At 42.3% G+C, this 24,390-nt stretch overlaps 1 protein-coding gene across 4 annotated transcripts; it reads left to right on the plus strand.

The window, feature by feature from the left end:
* The first annotated feature begins 8,192 nt into the window (after nt 1-8,192).
* FAM216B (family with sequence similarity 216 member B) lies at nt 8,193-20,893 on the plus strand. Of its 4 annotated transcripts, none has more exons than XM_069602205.1 (5): nt 8,195-8,326; nt 10,731-10,842; nt 14,302-14,422; nt 16,497-16,746; nt 20,765-20,893. In XM_069602205.1, the coding sequence occupies exons 1-4, from the start codon at nt 8,286-8,288 to the stop codon at nt 16,712-16,714; spliced, it is 492 nt and encodes a 163-aa protein (XP_069458306.1). In that variant the 5' UTR covers nt 8,195-8,285; the 3' UTR covers nt 16,715-16,746; nt 20,765-20,893. The 4 variants fall into 4 exon arrangements, with proteins under 4 accessions (XP_069458305.1, XP_069458306.1, XP_069458308.1 ...); XM_069602207.1 differs by lacking the exon at nt 20,765-20,893 and adding an exon at nt 18,159-19,887; XM_069602206.1 differs by lacking the exon at nt 20,765-20,893 and adding an exon at nt 16,854-17,282.
* Nucleotides 20,894-24,390: the final 3,497 nt, after the last annotated feature.

The following is a 24,390-nucleotide window of genomic DNA, read 5'->3' on the forward strand; positions in this document are numbered from 1 at the left end:
AAGCTTCTATAAACTATGTTAATAATATTTATCTCAAAGCATTAGGAGGAATAAATAAAATAGTCTATCTTAAATTCCTAGCACTGTTTTTGGTGTATATTAGACATGTAATAAATGAGTTTCCTTCCTCATCTTCTTCCCCATGCCTGGAAGTGGGAAGCAGAAAAAGACAATTATCTGTTTAAACACTACCTCTGAATACTTTGATGGTTTAAATTGTGGATAGAACTATAAAAATTCCTTCTGTATCAAATCCTCTCTTTTGTGGCAGACACAGTTGACATGGTTGCTTACCTATCTATTGATAAAAACCACTTACATTTTTTCTTTCTGGATAGCAGCCCTCCATACATACTGAAGATTGGATATATATCTTTCAGCTTCTGGGAAGGTAATCTCAGCCCATGGTCTAGGAGTTGGCCAAAATCCAGACATTTTCTGGCAGATCACATAACCTTTCATCAAATATTCACTCCTGCTACAGGACCTCCTTGAGAAAAGTATCCTTTCCTAACTCAGTGATATTGGACTTGGAACGTGGCAGAAGCAAGGATGTGCCAATTCCAAGCCAAGGCTTGCCTCTCAGGAGCCTCTGCCATGAGGGGATATGTCATGGATAGCCTAAGTCTCATAAGGGAGATGCATAGCACAGCTGCCCTGGTTGGTGAGAGAGCAGTAAGTGTGTGTTACTGTGTGTCACTGAGATGATGTTTGGTTGTTTGTTCAGCAGTAATTGAAGCAGCTGACTGATAACACCTGACTTACGTGGTATTAGGCAAGATTAGCAGAGAAGCTTCTGAGAAGGAGTTTTCTTCTCTGATAAGAAAAAGGTTCAAGAAGATCAACCTTCTCCTCAGTGCCACATCTCGACTCTGATGGGAGTAGGCAGCTTATGGCCACAAGGGGAAGGCCCAGAGATCACAGACACCAGCCTAGAATTCCTAAACCAGCGCCACCAACCATCTTGATTCACTTCTGTCAAAGTAACAAGAATAAATCCTTATTTGTTTATACTATGATTTATTGGGCATCTCTGTTACCTGCAGTTGAATGTATCCTACTTAACTCTAAGATTTCTAGCTTTTGTAACATAAACTAACATATTTGACAGTTCCCAGAATGATTTCTGGTTTGTGAATGGATGTCATGCCTTATGTTGCTATTTGTGAGTTTGGTGGCTCAGTGGTTAAGAATCCACCTGCCAATGCAGGAAACACAGGAGAAGCAGGTTCAATCCCTGGGTGGAAAAGATCCCCAGAGGAGGAAATGGCAACCTGCTCCAGCTTCATGCCTGGAAAACCCCATGGACAGAGGAGCCTGGTGGGTTACAGTCTGTGGGGTCACAAAGAATTGGACATGACTGAGCACACACTGGTACTGGTTGTGAGTTGGGTAGCTCATACAGTCAGCGTTACCAGCTAATTCATCTGATACCCAAGCATTTAGGATGCCCCCCTAGAGAACCATATTCCCCATAACCGCACTGATGGATACAAAGCTTCATTTTCCTCAGAGAACCTTCCTTCACTTTCAGCATACATCTGCTCCCTACAGGGAAATAGTCCATGTGTAGCAGAAGTTACTTTTTGATTTGGCCATCTTCCAAGGGCAATCATGACTTCCTTTCTCCTTACCAGCCACGATGGAAAGCAGTATGGAGGGCCTCCAAAAATTAAAAATAGAGCTACCATATGATCCAGCAGTTCCACTTCTGGGTATTAATCCAAAGGAAACAAAAATGCTAACTTAAAAAGCTATCTGCACTCCCATGTTCACTGAAGCATTATATATAACAGCCAAGACATGAAAACAATCCACGCGTTCATTGACAGAATAGGTAAAGAACTTGCGGTATACATATACATATGGTGTATACATACATATACAAACACATATATATGCAATGGGGCTTCCCTGGTGGCTCAGAGGTTAAAGCATCTGCCTGCAGTGCAGGAGACCTGGGTTTGATCCCTGGGTCAGGAAGATCCCCTGGAGAAGGGCATGGCAACCCACTCCAGTATTCTTGCCTGGAGAATCCCACGGATGGAGGAGCCTGATGGACGGGCTATAGTCTACCGGGTGGCAAAGAATTGGACACGACTGAGCAACTTCACTTTCTTTCTTTATATATGCAATGGAATATTATTCAGCCATAAAAACACAAGGAAACTTTGCCATTTGAGACATAATGAATGGACTTCAACAGTATTACGTTGAATGAAATCAGTCAGATGGAGAAAGGCAAATACTGTATATAACCTCACTTATATGTGGAATCTGAAAACAAAACAAAACAAAAACACAGTAACGGAAAATACCAACCAAATGCATAGAAAAAGAGATCAGATTTGTGTACCAGAAGCTGGGGGTGTGGGTAGGGAGAGTGGAGAAGGGTGGTCCAAAGGTACCAGCTTCCTGTTACAAGGTAAAGAAATACTAGAGATGTAATGTACAGCGTGATGGCTGCTGTTAACACTGCTCTATGGTACATGTGAAAGTTGATAAGAGAATAAGCCCTAAAAGATCTCAACACAAGACAATGTTTTTCTTTTTTGTGTGTGTGCTTTCTCTTATTATATTTATGTGAGATGATGATGCTAACTAAACTTACTGCAGAACTGTTTCATAATATACCTAAGTCAAACCATTTTTACAGTGATGTATGTCAAGTATACCTCAATAAAACCAGATTTTTTTTTTTTACACGTGAGCCCTTCAAATATTTTACGAGACATTATTGATGGAGTCCACAATCTCCCTGGCAGCCTCATTCTGCAATACTCTCCTACACTTAAGCTGCTGCTGAACTCCAAATTTCACTTCTGTATTCTTCCGACTAGAAATGAAACTGATGCAGAATTTAACTTTCATTGTTATTCCATTTCATCATTTTAAAGTCAATCCGCACATTAGCCTGTCAAGATCTTTTTGTGTCCTGATTCTGCCATCCACTATGTTCTTCATCCCACCTCGATTTCTGTCATTTGAAAACTAAATCTTTGTCATCTGAAAACTTAATAAGCTTGCCTACTATGTCTCCATATAAGACCTTGGTAAAACTGTGGAACAGATCAGAGCATGCCACCAAAATCCTATCCAGGTTGTCACTGACCCTTTAATTGGCACCTCTAGCATTAATTTTTAACAAGTTTCAAGTTTTGTACTTATCTGCCCATGAGAATTTTACAAGGAACCTTGTCAATTTCAGAAATACCAGGTCTACAACATGTAAAAGCCCCAGAACTCTATCCCTAATAACAACAGAAAAAGAAATGACTATTCAAGACATAGCTGTCAGTATTGATCTTTTAAATGTTTATAAATATGTATAAGGATGGATATTAACTAGACTTATTGTTGTGATTATTTTCCAAAATATACAAATACTGAATCTAAATTATGTCAGTTATATCTCAATAAATAAGTTGCTCCCCTAAGCCACTGTCAAGTAGTAGACGATATTTTTATTCAGTTCAATTTTTAAAAAAATCAGAATACATGCAGAGAGTGTTTTCATGGGTAAGGACCTAAGCTGTACACCCACATTTTCTGTGAATTGGAAAATGCCTGGGAAATTTATGGACTGATGGGAATGGCCTGTTAGACACTTGCTTGCACGAAGCCTTCCCAGGAGCCTTGTCAGAAGGTCAGTGACTTGGTATAATAAGACCCATCTACTCCAGAATTATGACCACGAGTCTTTGTGAAACTAAAGCCTCCCTTGCTCAACTAAGCAGTATTCTGGATGGAAATGAAACATACCCCAGTGACAGAAATCAAGATGCATGAATTCTGTGTGCATATAATGGCTCCATAAGAGGGGTAATTTTCTATTATAGCAACAGGTATGTTGCTTGAATTCCCTTTTAGTTCCAGAGTCTAAGGGGAGAAATCATAGACTTCAGGTAACCATGGGTTTGAGCTAGGTGATAATCTTTTATTGTCTTTTCTTACAAAGTTCCAAACTTTTGTGGTATTAGGCAAACATTGGCTGTTATGCCTAAGTCCTTCAGCCTTCTACCAGACTTCATAGATCCATGGGGTACCTCTTAAACTTTTGTTGATGGCATTCCCATGTGCAGGCGTGTCTTTTATCTCTCAGCTTCATGCTTACCCTGCTACGTGTTTACCCTTCCTCTTTACTACAGTGAAAGGGAAAATGTTAGTTACTCAGTCATGTCCGACTCTTTGCCATTCCCTGGACTGTAGCCTGCCAGGCTCCTCTGTCCATGGGATTCTGCAGGCAAGAATACTGGAGTGGGTTGCCATGCCCTTCTCCAGGGGATCTTCCCAACCCAGAAACTGAACCCAGGTCTCCTGCACTGTAGGCAGATTCCTTACCATCTGAGATACCAGGGAGACCCTTATCACAGTCATGAGAAGACTGCAAAATACATCTTGGAATTCCTCACCAGTTGGCATCCACCGGGATGCAGGAGATGGAACTCTGGGGGAGAGGAGAAGGGGAGTGACCGCTGCTTGAGCTTGTAACAGCGGCAGTATCAGCGACCATGTTAGCAATGGTAGCAGCCAGGCCAGCGACAGCGGTAACAGAACAGCAGTAATAAAGTTTCAGAAAGAACACAGAAGCAAGACTAGCGGGTGAGTACCAGGTCCTGGGGTGCTGTTCTATTGCCTTCTGACATCTTCCCTTTTTATTAAATAGAGTTATTTGAGATTATAGAGTCAAAGTTAAATCTCTGGGCATTTGAGTTATATTCCATTTTAGATTATTTTTTGAACTTCAGGAACCTGTTTCCCAAAGTCCTTGGCACATATATGACCTACTGAGCTTTTCCTTTGCTGCTAATCACTGCTTTTAAGTGTATAAAGTAGGATTAAAACTGGGATTCTTAGATTTCTCACTTTTGAGACCAGTGATCCTTAAGGGGTTGATACGTGTTAAGAGCTTTCGTTCGGAGAATCTTGAAGAAATAGGATTTTCTGTGAAGAGATGAGAGAGAAAACAAACAAAAAAAGAAGATAACAGAGGAATAATTAGACTCCTGGCCGAACCCTACCAAACAGGATAGAGCCTGATGGACTCGACAGCTCTTTGTGAAAGTCCAACAAAGACTGTGACGGCTCCGGGACTTCCCTGGTGGTACTGTAGATAGGAGTCTGCTTGCCAATGCAGGGGACGTGGGTTCAATCCCTGGTCCAGGAAAATTCCATGTGTCTCCAGGCAACTTAGCTCATGTCCCAGAACTACTAAGCCCACGCTCTAGAGTCCGAGAGTGGCAATTACTGAGTCTGCGTGCTGTGACTACTGAAGCCCCTGCGCCTAAGCCTGCGCTCCACCACAACAGGAGAATGCGGAGTTATCCCCATGGAAAGCTCCTCAGCTAAGAGGATCCTAGAGCAGGACTGTTGTCGCTGTTCATTCAGTCGTGTCTGACTCTTTTCAATCCCACGGATTGCAGCATGCCAGGCTTCCCTGTCCTTCACCAACTTCCAGAGTTTGCTCAAACTCAAGCAGAAAGATATGATTGCCTAATTTCTTCCTGGGTTCACAGTTTTCTGGGCAAGTACTTATCTCTATGGTATACAATGAGGCTCTGCTTCGTGTTCTAGCAGACTGTATCTTTAAATTACAATTTAATCTCATTGTGGATTCCAATCATGGGTTGCTTTTTCTCATTTGGTAATGCCCATGAGGTCATGTATACCCTACTATCCTATACAAAACACTTTATGATCCATATTCTGAGTGCAGAATTTTAAAATACCAATATCTTAAGCACTGGGCCCCATTGATGTACCGACATTTCATCTACAAAATAGTCTGCGTCTTCATCAATAGTCAAAATAATACTTCCTACAGTAATTAGATGATGAGTGTTTCTACTCTTTTTTTTTGTAGTTAATTTAATAAATTCTCTTTGAAAAATCTAGCTGTCATATCGGGGAAATATTTTCTTTGTCTAAAAGTGACACTATACATTTTTATCACGCCTAATTCTTATTGTCCCAAAATGTATCTCTCACTCTTTAATACCATCTACTGTTGCTGTTTTAGTCACTAAGTTGTGTCTGAATCTTTTGTGACCCCATGGATTGTGGCCCACCAAGTTCCTCCATCTATGGGATTTCCCAGACAAAAACACTGGAGTGGGTTGCCATTTCTTTCTCCAGGGGATCTTCCCAACCCAGGGATCGAATCTGAGTCTCCTGCTTTGCAAGCAGATTCTTTACCACTAAGCCATCAGGGAAGCCCCGATACCATCTATAGAGCTAGGTGATAATCTTTTATTGTCTTTTCTTACAAAGTTCCGAACTTTGTGGTATTAGGCAAACATTGGCTGTATGTCTAAGCCCTTCAGCCTTCTACCAGACTTCATAGATCCACGAGGTACCTCTTAAGTTTTTGTTGATGGCATTCCCATGTGCAGGCGTGTCTTTTATCTCTCAGCTTCATGCTTACCCTGCTACGTGTTTACCCTTCCTCTTTGCTACAGTGAAAGGGAAAATGTTAGTTACTCAGTCGTGTCCGACTCTTTGCCATTCCCTGGACTGTAGCCTGCCAGGCTCCTCTGTCCATGGGATTCTGCAGGCAAGAATACTGGAGTGGGTTGCCATGCCCTTCTCCAGGGGATCTTCCCGACCCAGAAACTGAACCCAGGTCTCCTGCACTGTAGGCAGATTCCTTACCATCTGAGATACCAGGGAGACCCTTACCACAGTCATGAGAAGACTGCAAAATACATCTTGGAATTCCTCACCAGTTGGCATCCACCGGGATGCAGGAGACGGAACTCTGGGGGAGAGGAGAAGGGGTGTGTCCGCTGCTTGAGCTTGTAACAGCGGCAGTATCAGCAACCATGTTAGCAATGGTAGCAGCCAGGCCAGCGACAGCGGTAACAGAACAGCAGTAATAAAGTTTCAGAAAGAATACAGAAGCAAGACTAGCGGGTGAGTACCAGGTCCTGGGGCGCTGTTCTGGCAGCAAGGGCCCAACAGAAGTAGCTCAGTGTTCACGGGCTCTGGCTGAAATCATTTTTCCCTTTGACCACCAGCTCTAGGTGCAGTAGTAATTTAGTGCAGTTGCCAATCTTTGGATTAGCTAACCTTTCTTGTTTTGCTCCCATGCAGGCCATTCCCAAACTTTTCTATTTCTTTTATTCAGTTCCCTCTCAGTCAAACGCCTAGATCTGTCTCTGTTTTCCCTACCTGGCAGGGAGTGATGCATGTTGTTATGAATCAGCATGTGTGTGTAACTGTCAGCAGATGTGGTGAGCCCTAGAAAGCATTTCATCACATCCTGGAAAAACATTCAAGGGAGACTCAACAGACGGTGTCAACTCTGCAGACAACTGATTTTTCTCTCTCAGTAGAGAATCACCTCTCTGACCTGCATCTGAGAGGTTTGGGGGTATTCACTGGCATTTATAGACTCTTGCTTGTATCATGTTTATTCCCCAGAAGGTCTGCACTTGAATTATTGTGGGAAAATGCAAACTATTTTTGTGTGTTGAGTCTTTTCTCTTTTAAGCTATACAATTCATCACTTTTATCTCCCTATATTTTTCTTCCCTTTAGCCTCTGAAGAATCTTGAATTTGTGGTTTTCTTTTTGCTATTTCTTCTTCCATTTTCCCTTGGAACTCTTCATTTTTGCAGACAATCTGAAAAAAAAAGTCGTCTGTAGTCATAACGTTAGCCCAGAGGAAGTGATAAGATTGCTCTCATGAGTCAGGTTACAATGGGAGGCTCACGCTGATGGGCAAGAATCTTTTGCCATAAGTTCTTCATCATGTGCCCTCAAATCAAGATCATCAAACATGGAGAGTAGCACACTCCTCCAAAAACTGAGAACAGAACATTATCTTAACATATGGGACCACTCCATAGATTACCACAAGTTTATGCCTGTACCTCTGTGTTTAGGAATTATTCCCTAATCCTTCTGAGCAACAGGGATGGGGATTATTGATTCCAAATCTGAGAAATACACATGTAATGGGCTGTTGCCCTGATGGATCTCTTGACCTTTAATATTCGGTCTCTCTGTTTCCATGTACTTTTCTCCCTGGTGTCTGCACTGAATGCAGATATGGTAGATTAGAAGTTGACATTTAATTAGATATAAAATTTGGGGAGGAAAAAAGATAAAAGATTAAACTGTGCAGCTGCATGTTGCCTAGAAGCAGGGAAAGGCGAGCAGCCAAATCTCCCAGCTCTTTGTTCCATCACATGATGTTGCTTGGATATCAGCTTATCAACAAACAGGACTGTACCGCCACCACCCCATGAAGAAAGGGACCTTGCGGGAAAACTACGCTGAATATGAATCTCAGCTTTTTAAAGAAGGGAGATTACAACACAGGGTAAGTTTCTTTTAAGCAAATCTGTCTTTTTGTTTCAGATATAATTTTTTTGGTAGATATTTCCTCCCTGAGCTCTGTAAGCATTTTAACCAAACTTTATCAAGTGCAGACCACTTGATTTGGTAAGATGGATTTCCTTAGCAATAGCCCCAGGAAAGCACACATGAATTGCTGCCCTAAGAAAGATTGTCAGTCATTTCCTGATGCTCTTTGAGGAAAGAAAAAAAATCTTTCCAGCTTTGAAGAATATTTATGTTCTGCTCTACAGACCTGGAAAATGGGAGGAGGGATATGGAGATGATTTGATTACAGCGTAGAGTGTAGGCATCTATCACCATCAATATTAAAAGAGTGTATCTTGGTTGGGATGCCTTCCGGAGAGCACATGGAAGGAAAGCAGTATTGAATAAAATACTTCTAGTTTAAATTATAAGTTTATACTGAGGAAACAAGACACACAAAGATGCTGACCGACATTTCCCTAATAAATTTCCCTTCTGGAAAATCTGAGCCTTAGCTCTGTAAACTTGGAACCAGAGATTTCTCACATGTTAAAATTCTTAAGTGCATGTACTGTGGTGCTTGAGCGTGCACATGTGCATGAGCATACGATAGGGTAGAGGAGAGAGGAGGAACTGGCCTAAAGTGAGAGCATTCTATTTTCAAATCTCAGCTAATCATATTATATATATAATGGATAAACAACAAGGTCCTACTCTATAGCACAGGGAACTATACCCAACACTCTGCAATAAACCATAATGAAAAAGCATATGAAAAGGAATGTATATATACATACAGCTGAATCACTCTGCTGTATAGCCAAAATCAACACAACACTGTAAATCAACTATACTTCAGTAAAATGAATTTTTTTTAAATTTCAGGTAATCAAGTAAACCAGTGAGGTAGACTTTGTTGGCAGGGGCAGAGGAGGGAAGAGAGGAGAAATGCTGGGATTTCCACTCTGCCATGCTAACCCTGCTCCAATATGTTTATTCTTTCTTGATGGTTAATTTTTAAATTATTCTATACACCTCAGATTCTAAATCCTGAATTGCATGGAAAGGAAACGAGACTTAATCATAGCAGCTGTGGCTCCTTCATTCTGCATCTTTGTCAGGTTAGAAACATGGCCAGATTTAACAGCTTCTTTAATAGTACAAGGTTGGGAAACAGCAAATCTGAATGTGCAAGAAATGGAAAATGATGCAAAGATATATAGACTGCCATGATAAATCATATTTTCAAAGGCTATTAAACGTGCTGGGAAGGTACATAACATAGAGAGCATGAGCTCCCTGTTCTAATATCACAGTGGATGTACACAGGGAGAAAACAGTAAAATGAAATCAATCAAGCGACAACAATAGTTATGCACTGTTAAATTATGGATGATCATATTTCCTCTTCTATTTTAAAATTTTCAAAAATGATATATATTACTTATAGAATCAGATAAAGTAATAACTATTATTTAGAGTTATCAAGAAATAACTGTTAAGACCTGATGTGGTTTTACAACCCACCTGTTCCAAATGCAGAGTAAGCAGAAAGACAAAGGACTCTGATTTATTCCCTCGGGTTGGGTCCCATGACTTCATGGCAAATAGATGGGAAAAAGTGCAATCAGTGACAGATTTTATTTTCTTGGGCTCCAGAATGACTGTGATGGTGACTGCAGCACGAAATTAAAAGACGCTTGCTCCTTGGAAGAAAAGCTATGATAAACTTAGACTACATATTAAAAAGCAGAGACATCGCTTTGCTGACAAAGGTCTGTATAGTTAAAGCTATGGTTTTTCCAATAGCCATGTAAGGATGTGAGAACTGGACCATAAAGAAGGCTGAGCACCAAAGAATTGATGCTTTCAAACTGTAATGCTGGAGAAGACTCGTGAGAGTCCCTTGGATAGCCAGGAGATTAAACTAGTCAATCCTAAAGGAAATCAATCCTGAATATTTACTGGAAGGACTGATACTGAAGCTGAAGCTCCAATACTTCGGAGACCCTGATGCTAGGAAATATTGAGGGCAGAAGGGGGCGACAAAGGAAGAGATGTTTGTATGCCATCATCGACTCAGTGGACAAGAGTCTGAGCAAACTCTGGGAGATAGTGAAGGACCGGAAGCCTAGCGTGCTGTCGTCCCTGGCTACAGCAAAGAGTCAGACACGGCTTGGCAACAGAACAACAAGTAAGGGATGAGAACTGGGAAAAATGCAGGATTAAGAAGTCTGGTGAGGTCCAGTTCCATGGAATCATTTGAGAAAATGTCTTTTCCCTTGAAATAAATAGCATCTATCTGTTCACTTATTTACTTGATTGCTTACTTACTCAGGTACATCCCCCCAAATTGTTTGAACAACATAAAAATTTATGTTGTGCTTTGTTGTTGCTTCCAGGTACAGAATAAAGATGGGAGAAAAATGGAAAAGACAACAAAAGCTGCGCAACGTGCCGCGTATTCCTCGCATTCGAGTCCCTCGCTCTGCCTCTGACACGCCATTGCTGAAGGTGCAGCATGTTATTCACAGATGGAGGGGCCTTCTCTGGCTCTTCTTCAGGGGGTGAGGCTTTACCTGGCATTAGGGAGAACACAGGGCTCGACGCACACCCTCGTGTGTGCAACAGTGTGTCTGAGAGAATGAAGGAGCACTCGGATAATCTAATCCTACATCTGTCCCCGTTTAGGAACTGTTCCCCTTGAGGAAAGCTAAGCAATAGGGTAACAACATCAAAAATGTCATCTGCTATCTCATGGACTTAGAGAACGAACTTATGGTTGCCAGGGGGCAGGATGAGGGGAAGGGATGGGTAGGGTGTTTGAGATGGACAGGTACACCCTGCTGTATTTCAAATGGGTAACCAACGAGGATCACTATACAGCACAGGGAACTCTGCTCAACACAATGTGGCAGCCTGGATGGGAGGGGAATTTGCGGGAGAATGGATACGTGTATATGTATGGCTGAGTCCCTCCCCTGTACAACTGAAACTATCACAACATTCTTAATGGGCTATACTCCAGTATTTTTAAAAAAAAAGCTTCTTTTTTTAAAACCCACACCTCTGAGTTATGAGCTCTGTTGGCTATACCCCAATACAAAATAAAAAGTTTAAAATAAAATAAAATCAGGGAAAAAAACATTATCTATTACTTCTCCTTTAGGAAGATGGTATTCTCCTAAGGAAAAGAACTATGCTTTCCCCACCCCCCCTTGTAAAATAAAACTATAATTTTCAAGGTTTTAGCTTATATAATGGAAACTCCCATTGCACTTTGGAGGTTTGCTCTTGAAATGGATTGCAATTTTCATGTTATATTGTTCTCAATCATTTGAAAAGGCTTAATTAGGGATCTATTCTCTTCTTCAAATATATTATCTTTTAAAACATCTAATTTGGAAACTGTAAAACTGAAATAATATCTCAAGTGTGAAGTACTTGGCTCAGCTACTTTCTCTCTGAATATATTTGTAATATCAAGTTTAAGGTCTCTAGATCTTAAAAAAAAAAAACTGACAGATTTCAACACCACACAAAATGTTTTAGCAGATAAAATTCACTTAGCTTATGTATAATTATCTTAAGTTTACTTTTTACTACCTGGTTATCAACTGGTTTTGAAATTCTGTCATTCCTTTGAATGTTTTAGCCTAAGGTGAAATTATTTTGGGTTTCCCAGGTGGCATTAGTGGTAAAAAAAAAAAAAAAAAAAACCTGCCTGCCCAGTGCAGGAGTTATAAGAGACATGGATTCAATCCCTGGGTCAGGAAGATCCCCTGGAGAAGGAAATGGCAACTCACTCCACTATTCTTGCCTGGAGAATCCCATGGACAGAGGAGACTGGCGGGCCACAGTCTATGGGGTCACAGAGTTGGACACGACTGAGCAACTTAGCACACACACACACACATGGACTTATTTCATCTTGATTTTTCTAAAATGTTGATGCCACTTTCTCTGTTTCCTCATCGCTATATATCAGGCAAATATATAAAAGCAACTGTAATGCAGCCCTTCCTGTTCCTCCCTGCACTAGGTGGTAGCTTTCCAAATGGTCCCCTTACCAGGGGTCTGTCTTCCCTTAAGGCCATTCTGCATAGCAGGTCCAGAGTGGTCTGTACAATGCAGATCCAGTCAGCTCAAAGAACGGCATTTGGGCCTGGGTAATTCTTGTCTGGGGGCACTGGTGCTCTGTAGTATGTTCAGCATCCCTGGCCTCTAACCCCTGAATGCCAGTGGCAACCATCTTCCTTCCCACCATCTCTGACAACCAAGAATTTCTTCAGACATTGCCAAATGTCCCTTGAGGGTCAAAATCACTCCTGTTGGAAACCACTGCCTTAAAGAAAGACCACTGTTTCTTCATAGCAAAGATAATCTTTAACCTCTTAGTGTAGCATAAAAGGCTTCCGTGATCTTCCGCTGTCCCACTCTAGAGGCTTTTCCAGCTCAGACTCTATATCCTGGTTAAAATAATTTTTTTTGTAATTGCAGTGAAATGTTAGTAGCTCAGTTGTGTCCTACTCTTTGTGACCCTATGGACTGTAACCTGCCAGGCTCCTCTGTTCATGGAATTCTCCAGGCAGGAATAGTGAAGTGGCTTGCCATTTCCTTTTCCAGGGGATCTTCCCAACCCAAGGCTGGAACTTGAGTCTTCTGCACTGCAGGCAGATTCTTTACTGCCTGAGCCACCAGGTTAAAGTTTAAAAAAAAAAAAAAGCCAAAAGTCTGGTTCCCAATATATTCAGATATTTTGTACCCCAGAAGAAAATCTGTACCACTTTCTCTCTCTAATCAGCCTTTCATTTTCTTCTAGTCCAGCGGTTCCCAAATTTTACGGAGCGAGTGTCAAAACCACCCGGAGGTCACCAGAGTCCTGGGTCCCCCACCCCTCTCCCTGTGTCTGATTCTGTAGGTCTGGTGAGGCCTGGGAATCTGCATTTCTCACAGATTCCTAAGCGATGCCGACGCTCTTTGAGAATTCATATTCTAGCCCCTTTAGGGAATCTCTCCTGACAAGGCAGACTCAGACATGTTGGTCTTCTCTTTCAGGAAGCTTCCTTGACTCCTTAACATGAGCTTATATTCCTGACAAGGCAGACTCAGACGTGTTGGTCTTCTCTTTCAGGAAGCTTCTTTGACTCCTTAAAATGAGCTTATATTCCTGACAAGGCAGACTCAGACGTGTTGGTCTTCTCTTTCAGGGAGCTTCCTTGACTCCTTAAGATGAGCTTATATGCCTTCTCTGTTTTCATAGCACTTTTTCACTAATGACCTTGAATGCTTATCACATTACCCATTCACTCATCTATCTTCTCTGCTTACACTGAGAGCTCTGAAGGGAAAGTTCTTTTACTCTCCAGAGGCCTGGCACACTTCAGGCCCTGTGCAGACTCTCAGTCTACCTTCCTCAACAAGGATTACAACAGATCAGTACAGGTTGCTGTCGTTCAGTCGCCAAGTCGTGTCCGACTCTCTGTGACCCCATGGACTGCACCACGCCAGGCTTCCCTGTCCTTTACCATCTCCCCAGATTTCTTCAAACTCATGTCCACCGAGTCAGTGATGCCATCCAACCATCTCATCCTCTGTCATCCCCTTCTCCTCCTGCCTTCAATGTTTCCCAGCATCAGGGTCTTTTCCAATGAGTCAGCTCTTCTCATTAGGTGGCCAAAGTATTGGAGCTTCAGCATCAGATATTGAAAATCCTTGGATCTCCCTCAGCCTAATACTGTGACCTACCTACCTAGAATCTTTATTTTTTTTAACTCTTTTTCACCATTACAGTTGCCAGTGGAAGACAGTTTAAGTAAACTAAGGGAGGTGAAAGGAAACTCATTGAGAGAGGGACAAGGGGAGAGAAACAATGGGAGAAGCATCTTATTTCTGTGCGAGTCAGCTTTGAATACATCACACTCTGATCCTCAAGTCCAGCAACTCACCAGAGTCCCCTGCTCTGCTCTCCAGGACCTAACCCAAGGGCAGCAGCGCTATTTTTACAGTATCATGAGGATTTACAGCTCCAGGCCCCAGTGGGAGGCCCTGCAGACCCGCTACATTCACAGCCTTCAGCACCAGCAGCTGCTTGGTGAGTTTAACTACCTGACCAGAACGAGGCGTCTCAGAAAGGGGGACTCCTAAGCTACAGTCGGGTTTCCAGATAAATAATTCAAGAAGAATGGCCTCCTGTCAGCCTGCTGTTTTATCAACACGGTTGGCAGGTCAATTTAAAAATGATTTTCTCTGACAATAAAAAGCAAGGCTTTATGGGGAAATTAAGAGGGCTTAAAGAAATTGGAGTAGGGTTTGTTATCAAATGTCAACAACTCTCTGAGATTTATGAGCACTTGATCTAGTAGAAGCACCAATGGGCTTGGGCAGATGATTTAGGCTAACCCACCGCTCAGCCCATCGCTGGTCGTGCAGACTCACTGGCTTGTTTAAGTCACAGCAATAATGCTTATGTTTATTAAGTATCTACCATGTTTCCAACACTGTGCTATGAGCTCTACACAGAATATCTCATTTTCACCCCCACTTTACTACTGTGGGCAACTGTAGCTCAGATAGGTTATAGGACTCGAGCAAGATCACACAGAGTAAACTTCAGTGAGGAGCATCACACCAAAGATCACGCGTCTTCACCCCAAGGTCTGCCGTCTCTCTTATTCCACAACCACGTGGGATTTTATGAACCAGAAAGAATGGCTGTGGAAAACCTTCATAGATTGTAAGCAACAGTCTATGGAAAGGTAGTTATTATTAAAATCCTTTTCTTCCAGGAGATGTTCTCAGTCTCTGCCTCCTACTTATTACACTCTTCTAACTCCAACAGAGCCTTTCTTCTGTAAACACTCACTTGTCTTTAGCACATCTATCTTACTAGTGTTGTTCCTGTATTCGCACAAAAGGAAAGCACAGTTTTTGCAAATGATTTAAAATCAAGAACAAGCAACAACAGCATTTTCCTTTTGTGCAAATACAGGAACACTAATAAGGGAGAAGTGCTCAAGACAAGTGAGTGTTTGCAGGAGATCACTTATTAGCTGCCCAGCTAGCTTGGTCAGCAGAGCATGAGACCCTTAATCTCAGGGTTGTGGGTTCATGCCCCATATGGGCAAGGTTTTGTTTCCCAGGTGGCCCTAGTGGTGAAGAATCCACCTGCCAGTGCAGGAGACATAAGAGATGCGGGTTTAATCCCTGGTTCGGGAAGATGCCCTGGAGAAGGAATTGGCAACCTGCTCCAGTATTCCTGCCTGGGAAATCCCACAGACAGAGGAGCCTGGTGGGCTAGAGTCCACAGGATCACAAAGAGTTGGACACATGAGTAAGTTAAACAACTGGACCAGGGTCATGCAACTAGTAAATGGCAGAACCAGAATTCAGCCGGATCCCCATGCCTGACTGAAAGCATGAGGATTGTCATCTGGTAGCCTTATTTGTAGAGTAAAACTGCACAGAAGCCAACAAAACCAGGAACAGAGATATGCAATGTGTAATGCACATAAGACACTTGTCTATGTTATTAAAATACAGTCTTCCAGGGATTCCCCTGGTGGTCCACTGGTTAACACTTTGAGCTTCCAGTGGAGAGGGCATGGGTTCGATCCCTGATCTAGAAACTAAGATCATATATACCATACAGAGGGACCAAAAAAAAAAAAAAAAATACAGACTTCCAAGCCTAACCTTCTGTGTTTCTGACTCAGAAGTTCTTTGAAATAGGGTCGGAAACCTGCATTTTTAAAGAGCATTATCAGTGTGGCCTCAACCAAATGATTCTGTTGTGCAGGGTCTGCAGACTGCACTTTAAAAACACTGAGACCGAATGTATCTGTTTCTATCTGAAGCAAGTTTGCTATTAAAGATAAGCAACTCATGTGAAGATTTCTCATGGCTCAAGTCCCTCTCCAAATATTTGTCCATTTGGCAATAACTACAGACTATTATTCATTTAATTAATTTACGAACTTATTCAATGAGAAATGTACCAGAAGAAAAACATACCTCATACCCTGAAAAACTGTACAGTTTGAGAATGCTAAACATAATTGTTCCTACCATACAAAGTAGAAGGAATTTTGTGCCTATGTGGATATTTGCAGAGTTGTTTGCTTTGTAAAGCTGTTGACTTTGAAGTTTACCTCCTTTCTTCCCTCCAGGCTATATTACTCAGCGGGAAGCCTTGGCCTATGCGGCTGTACTAAGAGATTCAACCAAAAGGGCTTCAGCCAAGGCAGGTCCTCATAGAACCGTCCCCCAGAGAGCCGCGGGCAGGACAACAACACAGCCCTCAGCAAGACCTGTGTGTGTGATTCCACTCAGGGCCCAAAGCACAAGGCTCCCATCCATCAGGTCCAAGGCTGTGCACAAGCTCTGAAAAAGTGGCTGCCCATGTTCCCCTAGCATCTAGTAAGTATTGCGTGCATAGCTGTTGAATAGGAGTAAATAAAAGAATAACATCTAATACAAACCCCACACCTGGAAATAATCTCTCCCATTCACATGCATTTTGCCAGCAAGAACAAGTAGAAAGGTTTAAGAGCAATGGAGCTAAGAGTAAGCAAGCCCACAATGGGAGAAGGAAAGAGTGCGATGAATGGAGAAAGCAGCATCAACGCACACACACACTACCATGTGCAAAACACACAGCTGGTGAGAAGTTGCTGTATCGCACGGGGAGCCTGGCCTGGCGTTCTGTGATGACCTAGATGGGAGGGAGGGAAGCTCAGCAAGGAGGGGATATATGTACAGTTATGGCTGATTTGCATTGTTCTTTGGCAGAAAGAAACACAAAGTTGTAAAGCAAGTTTCCTCCAATTAAAATTTTTTTTAAGAGTAAGCAAGGCATGTAAACCCATGGCTGATTCATGTCAGTGTATGGCAAAACCCATTACAATATTGTAAAGTAATTAGCCTCCAATTAAAATAAATAAATTAAAAAAAAAGAGCAAGTCTTTCATTCCAACTATAATCTGTAGAATAAAATGACTTTTGAAGCTTTTGGAATAAAGGCTTTCTTTGAATTAGAACATTCCAGAGAAATCGCAAGAACACTGGAAGAGGACAAGTGACCAGAGGGTTCAGGTCCGCTATCACTGGGTGGACAATTTTGCAAGCCCCCTGCTGTATATACTGAAAATAAGCAGACCGACACAGAGGGAACACTGGGCATGCACAGCTTCTGGACCACACCATCTCAGCAGTTGCTGGACCGTGCCTTTCCATGGGCTCCTTCCTCTCGACTTCCCCATCAAACAACAGCACTCAACTTGGACCCAAATCTTCTGGTTCTTGCCTAACTCAGTCACTTTGTATCCTCTTGAAACTTATCAACCGGCTACAGCTGGGTTCCTTCTACACAGCTGTAATTGACCTTGGCACGGGTAAGAGGATTCGTGCACATATCTTCCCCTGGCAGCTGAAGATAGTCTCAGCAGCAAAAGAAATAACCCCAAAGAATGGACCTTTTATGGCCTTAACGGTGTTAAAACTGCTGTTGTTTTTCAGTCACTAAGTCGTGTCTGACTCTTTGCGACCCCATGGACTGCAGCCTGCCCAGCTTCCCTGTCCTTCACTACCTCCCAGAGTTTGCCCAAGTTCATGTCCACTGAGGAGAAGGAAATGGCAACCCACTTCAATATCCCTGCCTGGAGAATCCCATGGACAGAGGAGCCTGTTTTGTTAGTGACATTTAATAGTTACACCACTAGTGATTTTTTTTGTATGTTAAAAGTAACTTAGCAGTGCTCACAGAAAGTCAAAATGTAAAAATGCCTTTCTTCATCTAATTTCCAAATGTTCAACCTCTTTCTCTCATTCAGATCATTCAATGACATTGTCAAGCCTATAAAAAGGAGTTGGTTGAGATGGAGTATTAACTTGCTTGACAAGGAATATGCTAACATTGATCTGAAAAGATGCTGCAATATCAATAGAAAAAACTCATTGACAATTCTCATCATCTTCATCATACAACTATTAACAGAGAAGATGTAAAAGTTCATATGAGATTCTGAAGACTCCCAGTACTGGTTCTGAGATCTGATCTACTTTTCTTTGGGAGGGACGAGGGTGCATGGTTGGAAGTCTTGGGGAAGCCAGTGCTGACTCTGCTGGGTTCCTACACTTAATCATAAAGAAGCTTCTAGATCTCTCTGAATCCATGCCCCCAATTCATATACTCTAAGGATGTGAGAGTTGGACTGTGAAGAAAGCTGAGCGCCAAAGAACTGATGCTTTTGAACTGTGGTGTTGGAGAAGACTCCTGAGAGTCCCTTGGACTGCAAGGACATCCACCCAGTCCATTCTGAAGGAGATCAACCCTGGGTGTTCATTGGAATGACTGATGCTGAAGCTGAAACTCCAATACTTTGGCCACCTCATGTGAAGAGTTGACTTATTCGAAAAGACCCTGATGCTGGAGAGATTGGGGGCAGGAGGAGAAGGGGACAACAGAGGATGAGATGGCTGGATGGCATCATCAACTTGATGGACATGAGTTTGGGTAAACTCCGGGAGTTGGTGATGGACAGGAAGGCCTGGCATGCTGTGATTCATGGGGTTGCAAAGGGTCAGACATGACTGAGCGACTGAACTGAACTGAACTGAACTGAAGGAGCTCTGTGTTTCTAGATTAAGAATTGTTGTGAAAGTGACTCAGTTGTGTCTGACTCTTTGCAATCCCATGAACAGTAGCTCCCAGGCTCCTCTGTCCATGGAATTCTCCAGGCAAGAATACTGGAGAAAGTTGCCACTTCCTTCTCCAGGGGATTTTCCCAACCCAGGGATTGAACCCAGGTCTCCTGCATTGCAGGCAGATTCCTTACTGCCTGAGCCACCAGGGAAGCCCTTTAGGTGGGCTTAAAAGGAAGAAAAAAAAAAATCAAATGGAACTGGGAGTATATAGAGTAGCCCTCTTAAGGCACAGAGGTTTGTGGTCGACCTAACTTGGCCTGTATTAACCATCAAAGGAGCATTTATCCTTCTGAAACTCTTGCAGGCACTTTCAGCTTAGACCTTTTTTGATGGGCACAGATACCTGCTATGAAAACCTTAGCTAGTGATGCAGAATATCAAGGAGGCTACTTATAATTCTGAGCAGCATTCCTATATCAAAAACTTCAGAAGGGCAGCAAGGGAGAAACAGACATACAGAACAGACTTATGGACATGGGGAGAGGGGAGGAGAGGGTGAGATGCATGGAGGGAGTAACAGGGAAACTTACATTACCATATGCAAAACAGACAGCCAACTCGCTGTATGGCTCAGGAAACTCAGGAGCCCCTGGTGACTCAGACGTTAAAGAGTCTGCCTGCAGTGTGGGAGACCTGGGCTCAATCCCTGTGTCAGGAAGATCCCCTGGAGAAGGGAATGGCTGCCCACTCCAGTATTCTTGCCTGGAGAATCCCACAAACAGAGGAGCCTGATGGGCTACTGTCCATGGGGTAGCAAAGGGTCAGACACAACTGAGTGACTTCACTTTCACTTTCTCAGAAAACTCAAACAGGGACTCTGTATCAACCTAGAGGGGTGGGATGGGGAGGGAGAAGGGAGGGAGTTTCAAGAGAGAGGGGATATATGTATACCTGTGGCTGATTCATGTGGAGATTTGACAGAAAACAACAAAATTCTGTAAAGCAATTATCCTTCAATTAGAAATAAATAAATTAAAAAAAAAAACTTCAGCAGCACCTTGTTTCTGATAGAAAATTGTGAAAGCTAATTATCAAGTGGATGGTACAAGGCACAAAAAGACAAATAAATCAAAGTTGGTGCAGAAGGTCCCACTTGTTGGATCTCTCTTCTGAGAGGATAATGTCACACCTATTGAACCCCACACCCAAAGCATATGAGGAATATGATTGGTTGTGATATTGGAAAAAGGTGATCACCTGGGGGGTTGCTGAGAAAGATGGTTGATAGGAAACAAAGGGCGAGCTGTAACTTCTAGGAAGGTCTACAGTGCTGACCTGTTGGAGACTCTATTGCTTGTCCTTTCAGTGTCAGTAGACATCATCAGAATTTAAAGTCCTTGAGATTACTAACATTTTCAGTGAAGTGACTAGCACCACAGACTAGGTGCTGGTACCCAGAATTAGCACCTGGTCTGTGGTAGGTAATCAATAATACTTGTTAATAATTATAAAACATTGAAAAGTGAAGTGAAGTCGCTCAGTCGTGTCCGACTCTTTGCGACTCCATGGACTGTAGCCCACCAGGCTCCTCCATCCATGGAATTTTCTAGGCAAGAGTACTGGAGTGGGTTGCCATTTCCTTCTCCAGGGGATCTTCCCAACCCAGGGATCGAACCCAGGTCTCCCGCATGATGGGCAGACGCTTTACTATCTGAGCCACCAGGGAATAACACAAAACATTGAAAGATTTGGCAAATCAGACTGGTCTATGAATTTGTGCTATTATTTCTAGGGTTCCAGGAGGCCACAGCTACTTTTTGTTTGTGAAGAACAGTGCATAGGAGCAGTTCATCCAGATGCCAGCGATAGGGGTGCATTGTCTGGGAAGGATTTTAAGATAATAATAAAGCTGATTAAATGTTGGTCTGCATTCTGTCATCACTATAACCCAGCAATTCTAAACAATAAGAATGGCGAAATATTCCTTTACCAAAAATCTTTTTGTTGGCCTAAGGTCTAAACAATTGCTGAGCTTACTGTTGAGTTTTAATAATATATATGTAAGCTTGAAAGCAACATATTTTTATTGCTTTTCCTTTAACAATCATTTTATTCTGCACAGAAAGTAATTCCGAGAATTCCAAAACGATATCAGTTCACATACCTCCAACCATTCTGGTACTATGTATTCTCACATTTAAACAAAAGGTTTTGAATGAACAATGTCCAATTATTATACCATGATCATAAAGACAAAGGAAAAAAGAACTTGAATTATTACTTCAATTCTTTACGTGGCCACTTAGACTTTTTGTCCTTTTAAACAGTTTTATTGAAGTATAATTTATATGCAGTAAATGTACTCAAAGTTCAATGAGTCTTGACAAATGAACACAGTCATGAAACCACCACCACAATCATGATATAGGACAGTCCGTTACCCTAAAGGTTTCCTTGTGTACTTCCATAAACAATCTCCTCCCTCAAAGTCTGGCCCATGATAATCACTGACCTGCTTTCTATCACCATAGTTTTGCCTTTTCTAGAATTCTCATAATTAGAATCAGGGTAGACAGTTTTTTGTATCCAGTTTCTCTCACTTAGCATGATGCTCTTGTGGTTCACTGTGTTGCCTGTGTAGCATTCCATTGTATGGATACACCACAATTGCTTATCCATTCATTAGCTGATGAACATTTGGATTGTTTCTACCTTTGGACCATTACAAATAAAGCTTCTATGAATGGCATAGTATAAACTTTTATGTGAACATAAGTTTTTATTTCTCCTGTTGTTCAGTTGCCTGGTCATCTCCAACTCTTTTCTACCCCATGGACTGCAGCATGTCAGGCCTCCCTGTCCCTCACCATCTCCCAGAGTTTGCCTAAGTTCACATCCACTGCATAAGTTCATCCAGCCATCTCATCCTCTTCTCCTTCTGCCCTCAATCTTTTCCAGCATCAGGGACTTTTTCAATGAGCTGGCTGTTTGTATCAGGTGACCAAAATACTGAAGCTCCAGCTTCAGCCCCAGTCCTTCCAATGAGTATTTATTTATTTCTTTTGAGTAGATACTTAAAAATATGGCTCCTGGGTCACATGGTAGATTTAGGTTTCACTTTATAAGAGAGTGCCATAGTGGTTTCCAAAGTGGTGACACCATTTTGCCTTCCCACTAGCAAGGCATGAGCCCTAGTTGCTCTATACCCTTGCGATGTCAGACATTGTAACGTTTGTATTTTAGTGACTGTTGCTGCTGGGCAGAAGAGAACTTGGATAAGTGGAAGATGTAGTCACTATCAGTTACAGTCACCACCTTACTGGAAACCATGGCAAATTTCAGGGAAAGAAGTCATGATGAACAGGAGGGTGGCGATGGCAATAGTCATGAAGATTTAATAGGACAAATTTCAAAATTTAAGAGTCAATCCTGATAAGGCAACTGTCCGGGTTAGTTTCAGAGAAGGAAGGGTTTGGAGGAGACGAGGAAGAAGTAAAAGAAGTAACCCCTGTAGAAAAGACCAGCCCTGGGCAAACCTATGATGTGCTTCAGTGTGTCCTGAGTGTGTTTTCATTTTCCTTATTTGTACTGTTCTTCAGGTTCAGCAACCAAATCACCCCCACCCCCACCACTGCCCAAATCTTTAAGGGCTGTATTAGTTACCTATTCCTGCAGAGAACATACTCCAAAACTTAGTGACTTAAAACAATAATATTTACTGTCTCAGTTTCCATAGTCAGGAATCTAGGAATAGCTTAGCTGGGGCTTCTGGCCCAGTGTCTCTAATAGATTGCAATCAGGGTGTCAGCTGAGGTTGTGGCCTCATCTGAAGATTTAACTGGAAAAGTATCTACTTCCAAGCTCACGCTTGGAAGAACTTAGCTTCTTGGGTGCTGTTGGACTCAGAACTTCAGGTACTTGTTGGAGGCCACCCTCAGGTTTCTGCTGCATAGGCCCCTCAATAGGGTAGAAATATCAGTGCATCTCAATAAGTCACAAATGGCAACTTACTTCATCTGAATTAGAAAACAAAAGAGAGCAACAAAGAATGCTTTGTAAGGCGGAAGTGATCTTGCAAGTGACATGCCAACATCTTTGCTATGTTCTACTACTTCCAAATAAGTAACCAGGTCTGGGCCACACACAAGAGTAGGGGATGACACAAGGGCATGTATACCAAAACTGGGCCGGGTGTGGGGGGAATCACTGGGAACCACTGAAGAAGTTATCTACCAAAGCCAAAACTAGGGTAAGTTGAGTAAGGTGCCTGGGGTCCAGAACAGAAATAAACACTCATTTTTGCTTGATTCCAAGTGTGACTCTCATGTAGCCCCTCCTAGACACCTCACTGCTGGACTTTGGTCTTGGCTCTGCTGCCTCCCACGTGCGCCCTCTACGATGACCCTGATCACCAGCTCAGGACTCTTTTGCATAGACATCCAGCCTGAGCCTGTCTTCTCAGATGACTATCTCATGTTGTAGACAATCTTCAGCTGCCTGTATGCTGCTCACAAACCTGTAGACTCCGGACCAGTTGAACCCAGAATGCTGATGGTATCGACCCTTGATTACCTCACTGCCAACCAGTCAGAACAATGTCTACGCCACAACTCCCCTTCCTCACCCTGTCTTTAAAAACCTTTCTCTGAAAACCATCAGGGAGTTCAGGTCTTTTGAGCACTAGCTGCCTGGACTCCTCACTTGAAATCCTGTAATAAATGCTGCACCTTCCTTCACTGCAATCTGGTGTCAGTAAATTGAATTTACTGCATGTGGGCAAGTGGACCTAAGTTTGGTTCAGTGACAAAACTCGACTGTTTTGTGTTCAAATCCTGCAACATGCTGTTGAGGAAAAAGGAATTTCAGATAAGCCTAAGAGATTTAATAATTAATACTAGTTCATATATAATCTATACATTTGGAGCAGTATTAATCAAAATACAATCCATATACCAGACTCACTGAGGATGCTTACGGTCAAATTCTAGGGTCCTGAAAGGTTGTTGCTGAATCACAAAAGACGTCGGGATTCTTGGCCTCCAGAGAAGAAATCAATCTGGGGCCAGAGATGAGGCTTGATTGCTCAGAGCTTTTGTGTAATAAAGTTTTATTAAAGTATAAAAGAGAGAAAGCTTCTGACATAGACATCAGAGAGGGGCAGAAACAGTGCCCCCTTCACTAGTGTTAGCAAGGGAGTTACATACTTTTTAATTAGTTGTTACAATGAATCAAAAGAATGTCTGGAGGTTGTAAAGATCTTACTAGACCCACTCCCATAATTTACATTATAAGATAACAGGATTAGCCAGAAGGTTTTCAGGAAGGAGAAACTATCTTTAAGCAGGATACATTGTTGTTATATAATCCTTAGTACAGAATTTAAACTGAGTTGTTTGTTGTGTAATCATCAGTTCAGGC

The sequence above is a fragment of the Ovis canadensis genome, chromosome 10 (genome assembly GCF_042477335.2).
Source record: "Ovis canadensis isolate MfBH-ARS-UI-01 breed Bighorn chromosome 10, ARS-UI_OviCan_v2, whole genome shotgun sequence".
In the NCBI taxonomy this organism is placed as follows: domain Eukaryota; kingdom Metazoa; phylum Chordata; class Mammalia; order Artiodactyla; family Bovidae; genus Ovis; species Ovis canadensis.